The 20,922-nt window shown below is 32.8% G+C and overlaps 1 protein-coding gene across 4 annotated transcripts; it reads left to right on the forward strand.

Moving 5' to 3' along the window:
- Positions 1 to 1,759: 1,759 nt before the first annotated feature.
- LOC131803619 (zinc finger protein 569-like) lies at positions 1,760 to 20,711 on the forward strand. Of its 4 annotated transcripts, none has more exons than XR_009342692.1 (12): positions 1,760 to 2,594; positions 7,604 to 7,734; positions 7,805 to 7,881; positions 7,952 to 8,170; positions 8,449 to 8,609; positions 9,569 to 9,671; positions 10,001 to 10,325; positions 10,398 to 10,562; positions 11,005 to 11,188; positions 11,268 to 11,434; positions 11,502 to 12,260; positions 13,858 to 13,950. XR_009342692.1 is itself a non-coding variant. In XM_059125014.1 (12 exons), the coding sequence occupies exons 1-12, from the start codon at positions 2,463 to 2,465 to the stop codon at positions 14,134 to 14,136; spliced, it is 2,613 nt and encodes an 870-aa protein (XP_058980997.1). In that variant the 5' UTR covers positions 1,760 to 2,462; the 3' UTR covers positions 14,137 to 20,711. The 4 variants fall into 4 exon arrangements, 3 of the variants coding, with proteins under 3 accessions (XP_058980997.1, XP_058981000.1, XP_058981002.1); XM_059125014.1 differs by having other exon boundaries at positions 11,502 to 12,150; positions 13,837 to 20,711; XM_059125017.1 differs by having other exon boundaries at positions 11,502 to 12,150; positions 13,858 to 20,711.
- Positions 20,712 to 20,922: the final 211 nt, after the last annotated feature.

The raw sequence follows: 20,922 nt of genomic DNA on the forward strand, positions 1-20,922 counted from the left end.
ATATTTGTAACAATTCTTGAAAATACATATCATAAAAACCTCCGATTGATGTCATATAAGAAGTATTATAAAAATATATTTATTTTTGACTTTATTTATTTATTATTTATTTTTAAAAATGTTGACGTATCAACAATGTTCAGAAGTGTTGATGCATCCACCTGTATTCTTCTACCCTGATCAATATCTACACCTGTGAACAACCCTTATTGTTATTGATTTTTAAGACGTCATCAAGCATTCAAAATAACGGCGACGTATGTTAAGCCTCTGGCTTTGGCCAGTTAATGTTGATGTAAAAGGCACTCGCATCAGCGAAGCCGATGGGATAAACGAAAATTAGAAATCAAAATTATGAAAGGAACATTGTCTATGAATTATTTAAAATTGTAAATAAGATGTTTAAAAATGTTAAAAAACGTAATTATGTTGAAACTCATATATATCATATTTGCAAAGGAATGCCATTATACCAATTCATAACATAATGACCATGAAAGGTTGCTCAACTTGAAAGAAACTAGAAAAATGCAACTCTGTGCTGGAGTCTTATAGTGTCAAATATACTTTTTAATATTCATATGGTTTTGTTTACTTTTAATTTTTTTACAAAATTCTTATATTGGTGAAAACTCGCGAAACAAGAATGGCATTTTGAGGTTATTCTACAAGATTGAATCTACAATAGTGGGACAATACAGTTTTATCCCAAATTCGAAAATATCCATTTATTTTGCAACCGAATTTGAAATAATTTGCAATTATTGTGTTTTTTATTCAAAACAACACACACATACACAAAATGTGTATATGTCTCGACAAAATAAGGGCACTAAAAGAAAACAAGTAATTCAATTCAAATTCATTCATAAATTTGAATTTATTGAGTCTTTGTTTTTTTAACACGAAAAAAATGCTTAAAACTATAATGTCTTGTTTTAATGACTAAAGCGTAATTTTCAGCGTCTGGCTTTATTAAAATTTTTTTAATTAGTGTTTACTAAAACTAAGTGTAAAGAAAACAAGTAAAAAGCAGTAAGTAAGGCCGGGCCGAACTTTGAATACCCTCGACCATTTGGAACGAATTAGATAATTTAATAAAAAATAAAATACATTAAAAATTCTGTTAAATCTTTAAAATACCAATGATCCCTTCCAGTACATACAAGAATCTACTAGTTTTGCAATTTTTTCGATATTATAAAGGGAAAATCAGTTATCGTATTCTTACAGTTCTGGAGCAGACCACAAATATTAGAAGGTGCCGATATATGGGGCGATATACGATATTATGGACCTATATACCAAATCTATGACTAGGGGTAAAGTACTCACAAAGAACTCCTTGTGTAAAATTTCAGACAATTCCGTTGAAAAATGTGGCTAAAATCATCAAAACACAGAATATCGGGGGGTACCGTTATATGGAGACTATACAATATCGTGGACCTATATAGATAATTCTCTTCCAAGGGATAAAGTACTCACAATGAACTAGTCGGGTACCGTTATATGTTTTTTTTTTCAAATCCATATTTTACAATCCTTCTGACACTGGAAGCGAAGAAAACCCCATTTCATTTCATTAATTCTTTTTTCTTTACTTCTATTGCAACCTTTTAAAAAAGCGTAACATAACGAATGAAAAAAACACACGCGATGACGCCGTTATTCCGTCAATTAACACTGCTTTTGACGCCGTTGCTCTGTAAACATTCGACTCAGGCACGATTTTAGTGTATGTGTGACCGTGTGTGTGTATGACTTTAAACTAAAATGGCGACGTCAGTAGAGTGATGGAATTGAGGAATTTTTTCAATTGTGTTGATTCTTTTTTATATTCATATTATATATACATATATTGGTGGATATTTAACCCAATTACAACAATAAAGTGCAGTTTTGAAAACACAAACAAATAATCTAGTGGAAAATGTTAAAGAATTTTCGCAAATGCATCAAATAAAAAGTGAAAATACAAAACAACATCATCGATTCGATGAACGAAAAGAACGTCGCAGTGAAAAAAGTGAAAAAGTTACGAAAAAAATAAAAATGGCGCCTGCGATGATGTCTTGACTTTCTTTTTTTAATTTGTTAATAATTCGCATACGACGTTATTGGAATCATTGAAAAGTTACTAAAATATAAATATTCCTCAAAGGAATATGAAATGAATGTGAAGAAAATCTATTGAAATAAATTATATCAAAGCTGTTAAAACGCAACGCCAAGCAGCAGCAACATACAATACGAAGCATACCACGATAGAGGAGGCACACAAAAAAAAAAAACAAGAAAATTTGTTGCCGTTTCCATTTGCCCACCACAACAGTTTTATTCGTCGTTTTGGGGCATTCATTCATACGTGTTCGTGCGTGTGTTTTTTATTTTTTTTTATTCTTCATTAACTGAATTTTTTGAATTACACGACGAACTCGCCGTAGAAGGAGGCCTTGAGGATGTGTGCTGCTCAAAGTAATCCGACGCAAAGTTTTGGTCCTTACACATGGGGTTTTGCGGCCGACAATACTCGGGCAGATTCCGTATTGGAGATATCGCCCAATATCAACTATACCGTGAGCAGTGAATCTGTAAGTTCCAAATTATTGTAGTTTTCGGGGGAGTTACGTTTATTTCGACGTGTTCGCTTTTCTAGATTGAAGAGAAGAAGCTGGTTCTACATTACAAATCGTTTTCATTTTGATATTCTTCTTGTTTTTGCTTGTGCTTAACACAATACAAAACAAAAATGTAAATACAACACATAAAAATTTTTTTATATGACTGTACTTGTGATAGTCGTGGTAGTTTCGTTAGCCGTGGTCGTCATGTAGTCGTCGTCGTCGTTGATTTTGCCAGTGTGTGTCGTTGTTGTTGGAAGTGGTGCTGTTGTTGCCCGTTTAGAGACACAGAAGAGCAGCAGAAGTTAACAACACACACACACAATACATCGACAACGACGAGTACGAACGGCTGGCTGACAAGCAAACAGACGAACTGGCAGGCAGTCTAGCAAGCAAGTAAGCAAAGCAAACCAGCAACCAAGCAAGCACACAGTCCATATTGTAAGAAAGCGCGCGCGTGATGATGTATGGCTGTGTTCTTGTTATTGGTTTCCTTCCCACCGCTCACACACACACGGTCGACTCAACAAAGTAATGATTATGTAGTATGAAATGTTTTGTTGTGTGTTTTCTTTTGCTTGGCTCTTTCGTTGTGGGATTGTTCAACGGAATGATAGATAAAGGGGGGAATTGGGTGGGAGAGGGTTGTATTGTCATTGTTTGGCATACGGGAGGTTTTATGCTGCTTTTGCTTAGAACTATAGTATGGTGGCATTGCGCGCGCCAGTAGACTGTTGTTTATGCCACCAATATTATGAAGTGTTTCTACCATACATCGATACGTGTTGATGCAATGTATTTCTTTTTTTTAATTTAATTGTTTTGCTTTTTTTGTTTAGTGTTATGTTTTTTTTCTTCAATGTGTGTTATTTGTTGATAAATACAACGGCAAAGCACACACAGTTGCATATAATTTTAACACACATTTTTGCAGAGAATTAGTATGAATTAGTAGCATGAGATTTGTATAGAAAATAGAAGTAAACAAACAACAATATGCTTGTTCTTCTGCATACGCATATGCAGCATGTCTGTCTTTTTGATGTGGGAAAACTGTCAAATAGCAAAACATCACCATCATTTCCTGACCAACTTGTTTTTTTTTTTGTGTTTTTGGATAAAGAAAAAGGCGCGTCTTTCAGTAGGTATTGGATATTTTGAAGATGGCCATCCATGCATGTCAGTAATCAATTAACTAGGAATAGCTATGTGCTGGTTATTCTTCAAAAGCAGAATCGTATCGATAAAAATCTCGGGGAATTGGACAATTTGCAGATGTGACGATTAGACATGTCAATGTTCAATTCAGATTATCTAAAATCTCACTTCATTTTGCACATACCTATGGGGTCCATAGCAACAGGCTTCTCACCGATGAAGGTGTTATCCATTATATGGGTGGTAAGAATCATCCATAGAAACTCAATAGTTCTAGAGAAAAAAGTGAATTCAGGACATCAATGTCCTAATTGCCATACATGTGTGAGATAGTTTTAAAACCTTAAATATTTATATTTGCTAATCTAACGAAATCTAAGCTTTCCCTTAGTTTAACAATAAATTACCTTGCAAAAAATGGCAAATATAGCAATTGCTGATAGGGCCTGGCCACCAGCCTGCATACGTCCCTGCTATATATATGAACCCAACATACCAAAATGGTTTACGAATAATATTACAATCTGCCAGAGATAATCTAAAACATTGACAAATGTTTGTGTAACAAATATAAAATAATCCATGGTAAAATAAGGAGGAAGAACAGCTTCGTAAAACTACATAAGTACAGCCCTAAGGCTATGCCCGCTTTCTGTCGAATTTCCATGCAACAGGTTGTTTTAATTTATTTAATATTTTTCCGCTTTTTTAAAATCAGCGGGAAAAATGAATTAAATGCCTGGATTTTCTTTCAAAAATATGATCTAAACAGTTCTATCTTTCAATTCCGTGGCAAAACTGGCAAATGGCTTTAAAGCGCGTCTCGCAATGTACGCGTCTTCCAATCATTGATTTTGAAAATATTTTGTTTTTATTTTTCAAAACAATAATACATACACAAAATTGGCCGAAGTCGGGCACACTTAAAAAAATTGTAATCAGCTGGTAGCTCTACCTTACCTTTTTTTGTACCATGGAATAATTAAAATTGAACCCTTATTTATAAGCTTATAATTTTAATTGTAGAACAAACTTTCGAAAGTAATATTATCTTAAGCTTATTTTTATAATAGTATAAAATATTTATTTTTTCATTTTTTTAGCAGTTGCCATTGCCTCCTGTGGCCTTGATACCTTGACGCTTCCTTTTTTCTTTATTTGAGCTTCTGCATCTTCCTCACTAATACTACACTTCTATTGCATTCCTGCACCTTTTTTGATTGACTCCAGTCTGAAACGATGTTGAAATAATATATACCACATCATTACCTTAATAATTCGGTCCGGAAATGGGTCCTAAGTTCGCTTAATTATACTTTTTACCAAAGAAAAAAATTGTAGCCGACAATTTTCACAAAAAATATAAAACTAATTTGTAAACAAAGTCATATTTGAGAAAAGTTTGTGCAACATAAGTGTTTCTAAAACATTGTTGAAAAATTGTTATGGCGAATTATTTTTATTATATTATTTTCAAGCTGTATTTTTCATTCAAGCTTGTATTTTTGGTATGTTGGGAAGTTATCGGCCATTTTATTGCTTTAAAATTTTCATAGTGTAGTTAGTTGAAAAAACTCAGAATTGATGTTTTTCTATCGAGTACACTTATTGTCATACAGAAACATGCCCTAAAAGGACGATGTTCATGTAGGTGCCTACTCATTTCATGATCGGAGACTGTTCTTTTCTTCGCATTTTATGTATCTGAGCTTTGGAATATCAATAATTTGTACATCTAAAACCTATTTCGGCTTTTTTCCCCTCAATTATGAATAGAGACTGGATCTTCACAATACGAAAAACCGATTTGTAACAATATTTTTTTTGAGGAAAATCCAAACTGAAAATTTTTTACTATTTTGTTTGGAAATTAGGAAATTGTTTGTAGTTATAGTTAATACCTATCCTCAGATGTACTTAATTGCTAAAATCAGTTTAAAAACCACATACATACAAAATAACTGGGATGCAAACCGGTTTCGGACCGAACCCCTAACTTCGTAAATTTTTCCGAGCCAAACCATTTTACCAACGTATTTTAAATAAGAATGACTTGGTTAGGTTAAACAAGTTGTTTATCCAAAATTATGAATTTGTATCGAAACGTAAACAACGTTTATTATTTTATTTATTTTTTTACTTCCTTATAAAAATCTGTTAAAACCATACCATTTTATATATATTACTATAAATATTTTTAAAATAGCTTGAAAGCTAGCCACAGCGACTATTTTGATTAATTTCGACAAGCAGTTTGTGTGCAAAACTGGATATATATGTACACATAACACTGAACCGAGCCGCATGAAAACCATTTCAAAAACCGAATTATGGTTTAAATGGTAATGTGAACCACTGGACTGAATCAACCAAAATATATGTCTAAGTACCAACATTAATTTTTTTAAGGGGGGAGTGTACAGAGTTGTTCAGATCTCGAGAATCGCTATTTTTATATAAGAACGTGGTCGTTGATGTTAATTTTGTACCTCGTATAATAATAATATGCACATGTAAAGGGTGATTTTATAAAAGCTAAAGGAAAGTTAAAAAAAGAAACCTATAAAATTCAGAGAAATTCATAAAATTGTCGTTTGAATTGGTCGAACGGTTCATAGAATTTAATGTTTCAAAATTAGTTCATGCAAATGTTGACCACGATCGAGCCTTAAATAGTACACTTGCTTAAACATTCTATTTCCGACATTTTGGCCGGCATCACACAAATAAATGCTTCAATGTTGCCGTCCAATGCGACAATTGAAGCAGGCTCGTCTGTGTAGACCATAGCACCGCAAGAAAAAGTCAAAGGGCGAAACGATCTAGACAGCCAATTAATCGTTCCAGAAAGTGAATAGATCTCGCCCCTCAATAAGTCTACTGTATATATTTATTTATTTAACTATTTTTTTATTTACTTATTCATAAACATGTCATTTCTTTGTTTTTACCCTTTATTCCATGCCTTATTTCATTAAATTATTTTTATTTCTTTCCCTAGCGTCTTCTATCTTTCATCAATAATATTATAATGTTATTATAATTATTATTCCCTCCACCCTAGAAAAGTAGGGTTTATATTAAAGTTGTCATTCCGCTTGTAACAACTCCAAAAATTCGTCAAACACGGTCCCAGGAGGTCCACTTAATGATGTCCTATAGTCTGCCTGTCCGTTAAAATCAATATACAGTTTATATTGTTTGAAGTAGATCTTCGAATTGTGTTCATATTGTGTGTAGATTTCACGGAATTGTTTCAAATTTGGTAGTTGAACTTACAATCGATAAAAAAAACCATCTACAATTTTCTACGTAGGTGTCCGTTTTTCTATATCCCTCTAAAGCAGAAATTTGTCTATGATCGGTGCCGCCCATTTAATGGTATTATTCCGAATCCGGATTTTTTATTCATAAAGGTTTCCTTCTTGAGAGGATAAAGAATGCTCGACCGTCGAAACAGAAGGCGTGCATTCAAGTGAAGGAGATAAATCTGCATATTGTATAGTTAGAATATCAGCTACATTGAGAAGTGAAGAAAGTTCAAATAATATATCTGGGTCGTTAATTTTTCAATACCATATGCTTAATATTAGCGGTTAATGTCTTAATATTAGCGGTTAATAAACTCATAATATCTATTTTTTACTGTTTTAGTATTTTTCTAATTTCCGTTTTATTTTTGATCAAAAGCTTCAAATAAATAAACGTTCTCCCTGGCAATTAAAAACATTTCTGTTGAACAACTTGATTTTCAAAAACAGTTTTTTTTTTATAGACTGAAATTAAGCTCAAGCCATTAATTTGCATTTCTATTTCAGATGCCATATTTGTTATCTACAGATGGGTCGTTAACAGTTCAAAAAGATGTAAAAGCCGGCTTGGCGCCCAGTAAAGGTCTTGTACGGCGAATGGTGCTTGTCAATGATCCCTTTTCACCAGGAGGTCAAAGGTGGGCAATAATATATGCCTCTTTATTCTTTAATTTTTCTAATCAATATTTTTTGTTTTATTTTTTCCAGAGTGATAACAAGTGGAAATTCCACAGTGGTCAAGAAACCAGATCAACAAGTTCTCAGTTTAAATTGTGACAAAAATTGTAGGTTTAATTTTACTATATGATTTTTTTAACAATGCGTTAATGAGATTCTTTTTTCGTTTCCTTGCAGATCTTTTGGTGGATCAAACAGATCAGACACATCTCAGCAATGGCATTGTGGATTCGAAAGCACAAACGATATTAACATCTGCGGGTAAAACACACTTTAGCCCTATTGGGCCATTGCATCTAACGGCCGAGGAGTGCAATGAGATTTTAATGAAGCGTGCCTTGGCCGCTTCACATCCTCAGTCGATAACAGCGAATGATGGTCATGCGACCTCAGCAAGTAAGGCTTAAACCTGAAATCGTTTTTCTTTCAATTTTTCTTTTGATTTTATTATTTAATTTTTCTTTATTGTATATTCTTTTTATTTAATTTAATTTATTTTTAGTATTAGTTCTTTTCTATAATTTATTGTATTTTATATCCATGTAATTTTTGTGATCTGATTTGTATTATTTACCTTCTTCGTCTTTTTTGTTTTTATCATTTGAAATTTTAATTTTATTTTTTTATTTTCGTTTCCGTTAACTATTTTAAAAATATTGGCCATGTAATGTTAGGTGACATTATGCCTGGTATTTCAGTGCAAGTACAGAAAGTTATACAAGGTCTGGAAGAAAATGATGAATCACAAGGTGACACACCAAATCTAAAATTGGAACCGGGTACATTGGAACTATCACCGAAAACCGAATTACAAGAAACAATGCATTTTAGTGATGTAAGTTCGCGTCATAATTAAATTCAAATTACACCGAATATTATGTGGGTAGCTTGAATTATGATATTAAGAAAAAAATTATTTAGCCCGCTTAATAACGATATTGTATATTGTATTGTAAACCTCTTTTTCAGAGACAATATGTCCCCAGTATATATAAAATACTGATGATATATTCGTTAGGGTAAAAATGTGGCACTTCGACAACTGGTTAAGACCTCATAAATGTTTGACGAGATCTTTTTATTTAAATTCAATCATGCCTTTTTTTGATCCAATTGTAGTGCGTACTATACGATTCACTACGTGTGTTACATCCTTAAAAAGGTTAAAATTGGAAAATGTTATTTTTGGGGCCAAAATTTTTGTATTCAATATGTAACAAATTTCCATCGAAATAAATTCATTTATGTGCATTATAGTTTGATAATAATAAAAAATTCACATTCTTTATTAAAATATTTCTACCGAAAATCGTAAAGCTTTATTCCACATTCTTTTCGATCGGATTTTTTTCGATATCGAATGCGAGCATTATGATATAGGACATTTAAAAAATCGTACACTTAATTAAAAGTGAAGGGAGTACTCACTTCCCGTTTTCACATATTATTATTTCCAAGAACCTAGATTAAGTTCAAAGAAAAAATATATCGACCCACAACTTCTAAAAACTTCCCATATGTGTCCAACAACCGTCATAGACTAAGAAGCTTTCTTCGTTTTTTTTTTATTTTTGTCTACCGTTCTTCTCAACTTCGCTCTCGTTACTGCTCAATTATGCGGTCTTAATTTAAATTGCAATCTAAACTGTCAACTTACCCACATAATTATGGTGTAATTATTTGATTTTTAATTTTTTATTTTATTTGATTTTACTAAAACCAAATTAACTGATTTTTAAATTTTCCATTGATTTGTATTGTTTTTTCTGTTTCCGATTGTTTTTGTTCCTGTAGAACGATACCACAATAAAGAAGGAGCGCCCTTACAGTTGTGAGGAGTGCGGTAAATCATTTTTACTGAAACATCATTTAACCACTCATGCTAGAGTGCATACAGGTGAGTTATAGAGCACCTCTGAAATCATACTCCCCAAACCCCATTCCTTGTAGTAAAAAATAAAAAAGAAATAAATAATCACCAGAAAAAAATTGCGGAGCAAAGTTTGAATAAAATATACAGGTTTCTTTATTACATGTCTATAATTTTTGATTGCATTTTGTTTTTTTGTTGTTCAGTTGGCAAACAAATAATTAAAAATACGATGTTGTCATTTTCGTTTTGAAAGTCATTTTAAGCCTGAAAGCCTAGGTTTCCATATGCCATCAAATCTTCAAGAGTTCCTATTGATTTGCTAATTCTTCTCTTTAACATTCATTATTCTACAGGCGAACGTCCTCATGTTTGTACACATTGTGGCAAAAGCTTTGCCCACAAACACTGCTTAAACACACATTTACTGTTACACTCCACCGATCGCCCTTACCAGTGTACAGAGTGTAAGAAAAGTTTTACATTGAAACATCATTTGTTAACACATTCACGTGTTCATTCGCGTGATCGGCCGTTTATTTGCCAGGAATGTGGTCGTACATTTCCCCTCAAACGTCACCTGGTGACACACAGTAAATTCCATGCCGGCGAACGGCCGTATGTGTGCGACGAATGTGGCGAAAGTTTTGCCCAGGAAAATCATCTAATTATGCATTCACGGTAAGCGTTTCATTTGACCAATCGATTGGACATGTTAATTTTGTGAAACTTCGTTTTTAATTTTCTTTCCAGTTTCCATGGTTCTGTAAATCCCTTTGTTTGTCAGGATTGCGGTGTTACATTTCCTCGAAAATTTCAATTGGTCAATCATGCTCGCATACATGGCAAAGTACCACATTCATGTACGGTATGTGGCAAGGAATTTTTACAGAAGCGTACTCTGGTGGCACATATGCGGTAAGTTGGGTTTTTACCTAAAATTTGTATTTAAATCATATAGTAGCGGTCAATTCTATTATACTGGCATAATATAATGTTTTTTTTTTTCAAATAGAATAGGAAGACATTATTTCATGGGTTTCCATATGGTAAAAAAATTAAAATATTTATATTATTGCCACAGGAAAGGTCATCTATGCATAGACGATTTTATCTATTTATAGAAGACGTCTTCAGAATATGGTTTCTCAGTATAGAGTAGGCTATTGGATATGACGACTTTTTTTGAAAAGCAAGCTTCATAAGCTTCGAGCATTCACACATGAATGCAAATCACGTCCATCCCAAAAATTTGAAAAATCTATATAAGAAAAATTAAATCAGGGAAATTCATCCTATGTTCAGTCATAATCATTATTATTGGTAATTTATATTAATTAATTCCCATCTGCAATTCTAGCGTTCATACTGGCGATCAACCACATCCTTGTATCAGTTGTGGTGAAGGTTTTATGACACGACCCGATTTAAATCAACACATACGCAGTGTACATGGCGGTGTCAATCCAAATTCTTCAAATACAGCATCAGTGCCGTCCAATAATGCTGTTATAACATCTCAACAACAAACTCAAACTATACAAGTAAGTTTATCAATTGAGTGATACATTATTTCTGGAATAGGTTGTTCTAATTTCGTTTCATTCTGATTCCGTTCACCAGCAAATACACCAAACGCAAGCCCAAACAACACACCAGCAACAGCAGCAGCAAGCGCATCAGGTGCAAAATAGCCACCCACAGACCGTAACCGTGGTTAGTAATCCCAACAACTCAGCATTGCTGACAGTAACCAATGATGCAAATAATAGGCCACAATTTGTTTGCCGGTAAGTTGTGAACAGTTATTTTTTTAGAAATCGGGTGAGAGCTAATTCTGCTTTATTTTGTTCTCAGGGAATGCGGAAGTGCCTTTAACAGTCGCGAAGCTTTAGCCCTTCACCTGCGTTTACATACCGGCGATAAAAGTCTTATGACCGATTTGTGTGCTTTAACCGCTGCCTTGCCAACCCATCTCCTAAGCACAGGCAGTCTTAATCCTGGAACAGCAACCGTGGTATCTGCAAATCCCAATATCATAGCCCAAAACCAAATGCCAGTTCAAATCATATCATCAACGGGTCAAGTTGTTTCACAGACAACACTGGTGCAGGCCGCCGCTACGACTCATCCGCAAAGTTTAGTTGCCACAATGCCATTGCAGGCACATCATCAGCAGCAACAACAGGCAACTCAACATTTACAAAATGGTAATCCCGCAGGCCATCCTCAACAACAGCAGCAGCAGCAACCGCAACAGCAGCAACAACAGCAGCAGCAAACGCAACCAACACCCACCAAACCCAAGTCTCATTTCTGTGCCAGCTGTGGTAAAGGTTTTGCCGCAAAACATGGCTTAATGCAACACAATCGACGCCATCCGAACGGCGGCTGTACCGTACGCACGCATGTCTGCGAATGTGGCAAAGCCTTCTTCCAGAAGAATCATCTAATGCTACATCAACGTCAACATCTGGAAACGAAACCACCCATTACACAGCAACAGGTGTGTTGAACCTCTCACTCCTCACAATCATTCTCTCAAACAAAACAAACAAGCTCTCTAAATATGAGTTTAAATCTTTCCAAATAAATCAATGGTTGTAGTTGTGCAACGTAAGTGTTGAAGATGATTTACCAAATAATTAATTAATATTTTGTTTTTTGAAAGCAAAGAAAATGAGTCGTCCACCATATGATGCTCTCTAAACCTCCCTTCCTATACCTGTTCTCCATATAATGAGAAATTCGAAAACAAAAACAAACAAGAAATTATTAGATTTTTTCTTTTGTAATAATTTTATATATTATTTCTTCTTTTTGTTAATATGTCTGCATACACATACACACACCACAATCTCCCTTCCTTAATTAACATATCCCCCACAACACCCCAACACAATACACAAACAAACAGTTCTCCTCAATTCCCAATTATTTGAGTAGAAAAGATATATTTTCTTGATTAATTTTTTTCTTATTAATATTTATTATTTGTTTCATTTAAGATGCTTTGCAATTTGTTTAACATTGGTGTTGGTTTCTTATTAAGTTCCATGATTATTTTACACATTACACAATCCTACTGATTTTAGTAGTTCATGTTAGATATGGTTCGAGGTCGTGTGAGAAGATTTTAAATATCGAAATTAATAGGAGTGTATTTATAGAATACAATTCTCGGATGATGGTAGAATTGTTTTTTAGCTCCCAAGTTCCGGAATGCATAAAGGACATGGAAATACCTTTTAGAAGAACATCTGCTTCAAAATCTGTTCTCTTTGTGTCTCTTTCGAGACGAGCTTAATTATCTGAAATTTGCAATGAAAAAAAAAAAAAAAACAAATAGACACTATCCCACACCCAACTCACCATTATGCGATGCGTTTCATCGTTGGCTAAGCGTCTCCTCCATTTGTAGAACATCAAAGATTTGAGGTTACACCATTAGGATAAGCGGCAAGAAAAAGATTGAGGTTAATTTTTAATTGTGTCCTTTGTAAATCTTTAGAAATGACTCCGATCGTCTCGATAATATGAGCCAAATTTACATCTTGGTTTTAGTAAATTTTATTACTCCCTCCTTCCTTCTTATATTCGCCTATGCATGTTGGCGGATCAAGCAGAGATAGATTAACTTTCTTCCATTCATCTCTGTTAGGAATCAGGATCTCAAAGTCATCAATGTAGTCACTGTTGCAATCATGAAGGTTACGACCGATGTCAACTTTCAGTTTTATCCCCCTCTTTGCGTACATTCGATGGCGGATTATATCATTCTATCAAGTCGACAAAGAATATTTTTTTTTGGTGGTGGAGGTCATATGAATTTACCCTAATTTGATTCTTTTATGATTTAGTAATTGCCCCTTTTTTACAACACAAAACATACCTGCACACACAACACAACCGCCAACCTCTAAATTAATTTTTATTTATATTATATCATTATTTCTTTTCAAAATCTCTTCTATCTATCTTCTTTAAATTTGTTTTTGGTTAAATTATTGTTATTTTTTCACTACATCTCTTCACATCTCTTTATCCCAACTTCTTTCCCCTCTCTCTTTCTCTCTCATCATACCTATTATGAAATTGTTTTCAAAATTCTCTTTTCATTTTTCATTATGAATTTATTAATTTTTTTTAAAAATGAGACGCAAAGTCTTGTTGACTACAACAATACAAGCAGCTTGATTTTCTTCTTCGACAGGATCCCAACGTCGTACAACAACACGTACAACAACAGCAGCAACAACAACAGCAGCAACAACAACAGCAGCAGCAACAACAGGCACAACAGCAATTGGCCCAACAGCAGCAGCAGCAACAACAACAACAGCAACAAAATTCTCAACAACAACAAATGAATACTAGAGAAGTTATGATTGGTAATCAGGCCGTTCATGTGCAAGTATTACAGGGAACGAATACAGCACAAGTTATCAAATATGAAATCAATATACCCCAAGAAAATCAAAACATGGAATAGCAAGGATAGCTAATGTCATCAAATCCTTCGCAACAAATCCCAAGGAATGAGAATGGAACATAAAGATGTGTTAACACGAAAAAAAAAAAAAAAAAAAAACAAAAAACTATAATACTTCGAATAAGAACGACAGGACAAAAGCAAAACAAGCATTTACCAAAATATCTGGGAAACCGAGTAACTGTTACTTTTTTATGCAAATGATGGTAAGAATTCCCTAGGGAAGGAAGCAGGAAACATTACTTCCCCCACAAAAACACCACTCCCCCAAACAGTTATAAAACGACCCGTTCCTCATTTGTTGTTACCTTTGCCTTACTACGTTGCGAGCTAAGTCATAGCCGAGAAAGAGAGGGGTTTATTGTTTCATATTTTATAATTTAATTTCACATAAAATTAACAAATTTGAATTTGTTTTTTTCGGTTTTTAAATTTCTCTCTTTTTGGAACAAAACATTAAAAATACCAATTAATCTGGCATTCATATTGAATATATGGGCTGAAAAGTCCCGATTGTAACATAGAAACACTAAAATTAATTAATTAAAATCATAGATTATCGGCTCGAATACAAGTTTTTTATGAGTCGTCAAGAAAACATGTGCGTGCTCAGTCTTTCTTATAAACAGCAGATTGTTTACTGTAATATACAGCAATTCCAAGTTTTTTTATTCTTTTTTTCACGACTTGTCTGGGGGAAAAAGCTGTAATAGAAAAGCTATTCTAATACCAAAATGTTGAATTATATTGCTCATATTGCAATCTTTGTGATCTCACCAATTCTTCTACAAAATACACACTTTCCTTAGACTGAAGTCCATCAGTAAATCTTCTATAAATAGAAAGATCTTTATCATATCACCCACGTATTTGTCACAGTGAGTATGTCTTCTATAATTTGAAGAAAAGGTGGACTTCAATAGTTTTTCTAAAAAATGAATATTTTCAGTATGTTTTCTTTAGAAGGTGTTCAACAGGTCTCTTAAAAATAAAAAAAGCCTTTGCCAAGTCTTCTATATATTGGATTGCATAGTTGTCTAAGACAAAAGTTTGTTTATAGACAGAAGGGTTCCCACATTTGGAAATGTCTTCTATAGACATAATTACTCCAGTTAGCACAACATAGACATAATATTTTCCACATATAAGAGCTCTATAAACGCATGGAACCCTTTTTAAATAAGATTTTTACACAGACAGTCGCACTATATATATCTTGATATTTAGCAGCAGACAAATGGAAGATCGTCTACAGCTTAAATGTTTTCAATCGATAATAGACCTTCCTGGTAGTTCAAATTAAGTGAATTCGAAATTCGAAAGCCATCAGTATTTCTGTTACAATTGGGAAATTTGTTTTCACCCATGTTGTGTTACGCAGGCGATTACCTTATCATAGTTTGACCTCGTCGTTGTTGTTGTTTTGTCTAAGTTTTTTTTTGTTATATATACAAATATGTGTATATATATTCATATATAATTACAATATAAATATATTTTTAACATTTATTGACACATACACATACATTTTTTTACAAATATTGCAGTTAAAATTTACAAAAAGAAAAATTACATCGTCGTCCCCCTCTCTAGTTATTAACATTTATTTTTTAAATAATACCCTTTAAAGAAAGAATAAAAATCAATATATTTTTTAATTTATAAATAAGTAGAAGTATGAAAAACAAAAGTACATTACCTAGGTTTAAAACACAATGCAGTTATATAATATTTTTGTTTTAATTTTTCCATTATTATTATTATTATTATTTAGATATTCTCTTTATCAATTTTCTAATTTCATCTTTTTATTTTAATTGTAGTTTGTATATAGTTATTAATTTTATTATTTTTTAAATATTAAAGTAAAAGCAAAGTAAAACAAAAACAATGAAACACTTGAAATATTGGTACAGATTTGTGTAAAAAAATGTTTTTGTTTTTTTATTAATTCTTTAAAATTGCACAGTCCATAAATCCCCCGCCCCAATAAAAAAATAAAATTAAAAACAGCAACAGAAAATATCCTTAAACATAGCTCCCGATATTTATACAAAAAAAAAAAAAAAAAAAAAAAAACAACCAACCACACAAAAATTGTAGCATAAAAGGAATATCAGAAATATATAATGGACGTAATAAAAAGTAAAATCTTTAGCAAAGATTTTTATTTTAAAACAACAGAAACATAGATTCTAGCACCATGTAATACGGAAAATCCCTTTTTAATTACACCTCTGTAGTAAAAAAGTCATTGGATCAGAGAAAACAAAAAGCGTGCACGCCTCTAACACCAAACCACCAACCCCATTTAGCTGTGATGTGTGGAAAATGGAGAATCATTGATAGAATTTTATGGTTTTGCAATTTTTATATCCATATTTAAGGATATTTATCTTGTCATGATCTAAGGAAGTTTATATCTAAGGACAGTTGTTATGCTGCATGAATGATGTGGGGATGTTAGTTGTAGAATTGGCAATGGAGAGAGTGTGGAAAAAACGAAACTATGTTTTAATGAAAAAAAGAATTCTAAAAAGGAAGAACAAGTAAGACCTCAAAAACCGTATTGTAATTCAAAACCATACATCTGTCAACACCTCTTATCTAAAAATCGAGGACATAGTAGAAGAGCTTCTCGATACTCTCGTTTACCCAACCGTTATTTTGGTTCAGCTATTCCTTCATCTGTAATCAAAAGTAAAGATGACACGAACATTCGGAATTAGTCTGCTTTGCAACTATCTATTCTTTTCTGCAATGTTATTATGGAACCAGAGATGTTGTCGTTATCCCTTGTTCCATTCCCAAAAGTGATCTCTTGTATACCCCAAAGTATCTTATCCGTGTTGTTCAAATCATTTTCCTGAGTATTCTAATACTTTTGTGTGCCTATGGCCACCTGATGAGTGCTTTCAATTGTTCCAGGCTAACTCTACTTCTTTTTAATTTTTAAAAAGACCATTCCTGTTTTATTAGTCGTGGTACGTAAGGCTCTTTTGCAAGTGATCCTCTATACCTCCTTATTCCCTTGCAAATTATATTTTTTAAATAAACTCACTTATGCCTTAAAGTATGCTCTTAATTTTGTTATTAAAAAATATATTTTCTCCCAACATTTATATCAAGTTGGCGTTCTTTATTGTATATAGATACCAAGGATATTGGGAATTTTAGACCTCCCAGGGCGAGTCTCCCAAGTCCTCGATTTATTCCGCTTCCATGTATTGCCTTTAATGATAGGTTTTAGTCTTTGCATGGGATATTCATAATCAGAAAATACATAAGCAGCCATTTTTTAAGTTGTCAACACATTTGTGAAAAATTGAACAAGAGACGTTTCATCACCCTTTCCTTGAAATCTTTGTCAATATCTTTACACATCCCCTACACACATAATAGCTCAGGATAGCCCAACAATTTAGATATAAACTTCAAACAGTCGCCGGTTTTAAGTAGTCATCAAAATTATTCATTATCATCATTGATATGTAACTACAAATATTGTTGCCAACATTTTTCTTTTCTTTTTTTTTGCTATATACGAATTGTGTAATTTACTTAGTTGTTAAGAAGCCATTTACCTTCTTATTTTTTAGTTTCATACAGATATTTTTTACCTTACACTCTACCAATAACTACTGCAACAACTACCCACGTATACTTATATTTTAAAATGTTATATTTTATAACTTATAAATAGTATACATACATTTAAATATATATATATCTATATCATAAATTGTAAATTTTAGGTCTAATGTTAATGAAAAGAAAATGAAAGAAAAAAAAAAAACAAACACAAAGAAAAATGATGATTTTTACACCTCTATTGCATTATTTCCAATTAAGTTTTAATTATTCAACCTCTACAAAATTAGTTTTTATGATCACCCTTAAACACACACACAATCACGCAAGACAAAAAAAAAAAAATGAGCAAACATAAAACTACCCATTTTCGAATTCTTCCCCATATTTTTTGAAAAAATTAAAATTTAAATTTAACGAAAAACTAATAAACAAAGAAAAAGAAATATATAAAGAAAAATCTATGCAGTGATGTGTTGGTCGCATCTAAAACTACAACCTCTCTTTTAAGCTATACAAAAAACAAATATACAGATGAAATAAGAGAAAAATTGTGTAAAAGATAAAAACAAAAGAAAAAAACCCAACAGCAAAATATAAGAAAAATATGATTGTAAAAATATTCTAATTTTTTGTTTTCATTTAATTTTTTTATGTGTAGCAAGAGAAGAAAAAAATAATAGAAACAATTTCTGTCACATCAGTTAGCCAAAAGGGAAAGAGGACGATTGCAAAGAGACTTGATTGCGACAAAACTCCCACGTTTGTAAACAAGTTTTTGATCTGAATAAATTGATTTCAAATATTTAACTGATGGTAATCAACATTTGAACAACTTTGAAATCAATTATTCAAATTAGATATTTTATTAAAAAGACCCTGTGAAAATTGAAATGTAAAATCTGCATGACATATTCTTTAACGCGACAAGTTCTCTAATGAATGTTTCATTAAAAAAAAAAACTTAACAGAAAGATAAAATCTTCAAATTTCGATTCAAGCCACAGAGGATGTATCCTTGAGAAAAGGTTTCCAAAGGAGTTTAGCTGCTGGAGCTTTTAGGACCAACCTATTTTTATTGATGTAGACGGTATAAAAGGAAAATTGTAAGAGTTTGTTGTTAGCTACCGGAAGTATTTGGCAGTATTTATTCTGTGGAAATATACCTGCCAGCAACGAAAATGTTAAGTTCTGAACTAATTTTCGAGTTCAGGAAATTAAGATTTAAATCGGTGATGCTTGCCAAATAGCAGGATCTTTCTGTTCTAACGAAGCATTTTTGGTGTAGGACTAGGAATGTTGCCAAAAAGACAAGAAAATTTTTCGAACTGCATTCAGTGAAGATATGCCGTCAACGAAAATTTCAAGGTCATAATAGACTACTGACCTCTCTAGAAAGAAGATTTACACTATGGACTTTTTTGGAGATATAGAATTGAAAAAAAGAAAGACTTGTAGTAAGAGTGGTTTGCTAGGCTACGATATGCTTTTACAAAACGATGTTATGATAGTTATCTACATTTTAGAAGAACGTTAGAGTTTCTATCTCACCTACCAAAAATTTCCTTTGTCTCCTGGTTGATAACATGGAACTTCGGTTTTCTATCTCACCTACCAAACATTTCCTTTGTCTCCTGGTTGATAACATGGTGTAGTAGGTATTCAATCATTTCTAACTCTTCAGTCTGTAATCAGCGATTGCATCTATTCAGATCCGCTTGATAGGCTTCATTATCTAAAGGCTCTCGCTTATACCGTTGGACCTATCTATCTCTCTCTCTCATGTATCCTTCCTGGCACGCCTGGGTGAGGAGTTCCGATACGGCAACGAAAGCATATGATTATGCTGACGTAAGAGATGAACCTCCGTCTCCTCATGTAAATGGTGGGATGAATAGTAGTTTTAAATAATCCTTATTTTACAAAATGGAAGAGAGGACACCGCCAAAACTGGATATATGGAAGGGGTTGTAAAAATTTGTCCAAAACTATAACTATCATCAACTGTAACATAAGGTAAATGACTTTTAAGTGGGATAGCGATGACAAGCTCTCTTACGATAAGGAGGAAACTGAAATGGTCGAACACTTAATCTGCCACTTTCCAACACTATTCGGTGTGAGAAATAGGCATTCTCCAACACAGAATCTGCAGTCATTCTCTATTTAATCAGAAGACTAAAGACAACATGATAAATTCTTTTTGTAGATTACAAATCTATTTTTTTTGTTCAATTTAGAATGGTCCAAAGGACCGGGAGGTCTCCAAGTCTGGCAGATGTTATTTTCTTGTTAGGAGCATTTCTTTGTAATAAAAACTCAAAATACGACATAACATAGAAAATATGACTAAAACAAAATACTTGAAACCGGGGACTATATCAAATGACCAAAATAAAGTAAAATTAAATGTTGCCAAATATATCTCAACATATTGGCGTCTCTTTGTATATGGTCAACAGTATATAAATGCCTCAAGAAGTTTGACCTAAGAACCCGAAACAGTTTTAGGGTTTTGATATAATACAAATCGGATACTATCAAATTCACTTGAAATTTTACACAGAAAAAAAGAAATTTTATGTTACTTTCATTCATTAACTCGAATAAAGATAGTGTTAAAATTAGGTTATTTTTCGTGTTTTTTTGGAAACATTGATGCAATTTTTCTAGGTATGTAATGGAAATCGAGATTTCTTTTATTTGATGAATTTTGATGAAGAATAATTTTGTATTGGATGTTATTCTTTTTAAATGGTACTTTGTAGGTGTATTATACATAAACTCATGACGAAAGGGTTTAACTCGTAAAAAATGAGTAAGGTTTAGTAAAATTTTCAATGCCATAGAGTATTGCTGTGCGAAATTTGTTCCTTCAAGTCGATCAGAGTTCCATAGGTCACGAAAACAACCTGTGCTCTGTTCCATAACTGCAAGAATGTAAAAGTATGTACTATGATAAACGATTATACCTCTGTGATATCCACTACACGAATTCGGTAACTGCTTCACTCGGAGACCTTTGAAACATTGTGTTCATCCGAGCAGAAATGAAAAATCTGGGAATAGAGTAGATATAGGAGCGAGCTGTTAAGTTAGGAGGTTGGTCTACCTAGCAAAGGTATTGCCTTTGGAGGATTTGTAAATGATGATGTAATATATTCGAGAAGAACGTAGCCAAATGGCCTTTGTCTT

This window comes from Musca domestica, unplaced genomic scaffold (assembly GCF_030504385.1).
Source record: "Musca domestica strain aabys unplaced genomic scaffold, Musca_domestica.polishedcontigs.V.1.1 10, whole genome shotgun sequence".
In the NCBI taxonomy this organism is placed as follows: Eukaryota; Metazoa; Arthropoda; class Insecta; order Diptera; family Muscidae; genus Musca; species Musca domestica.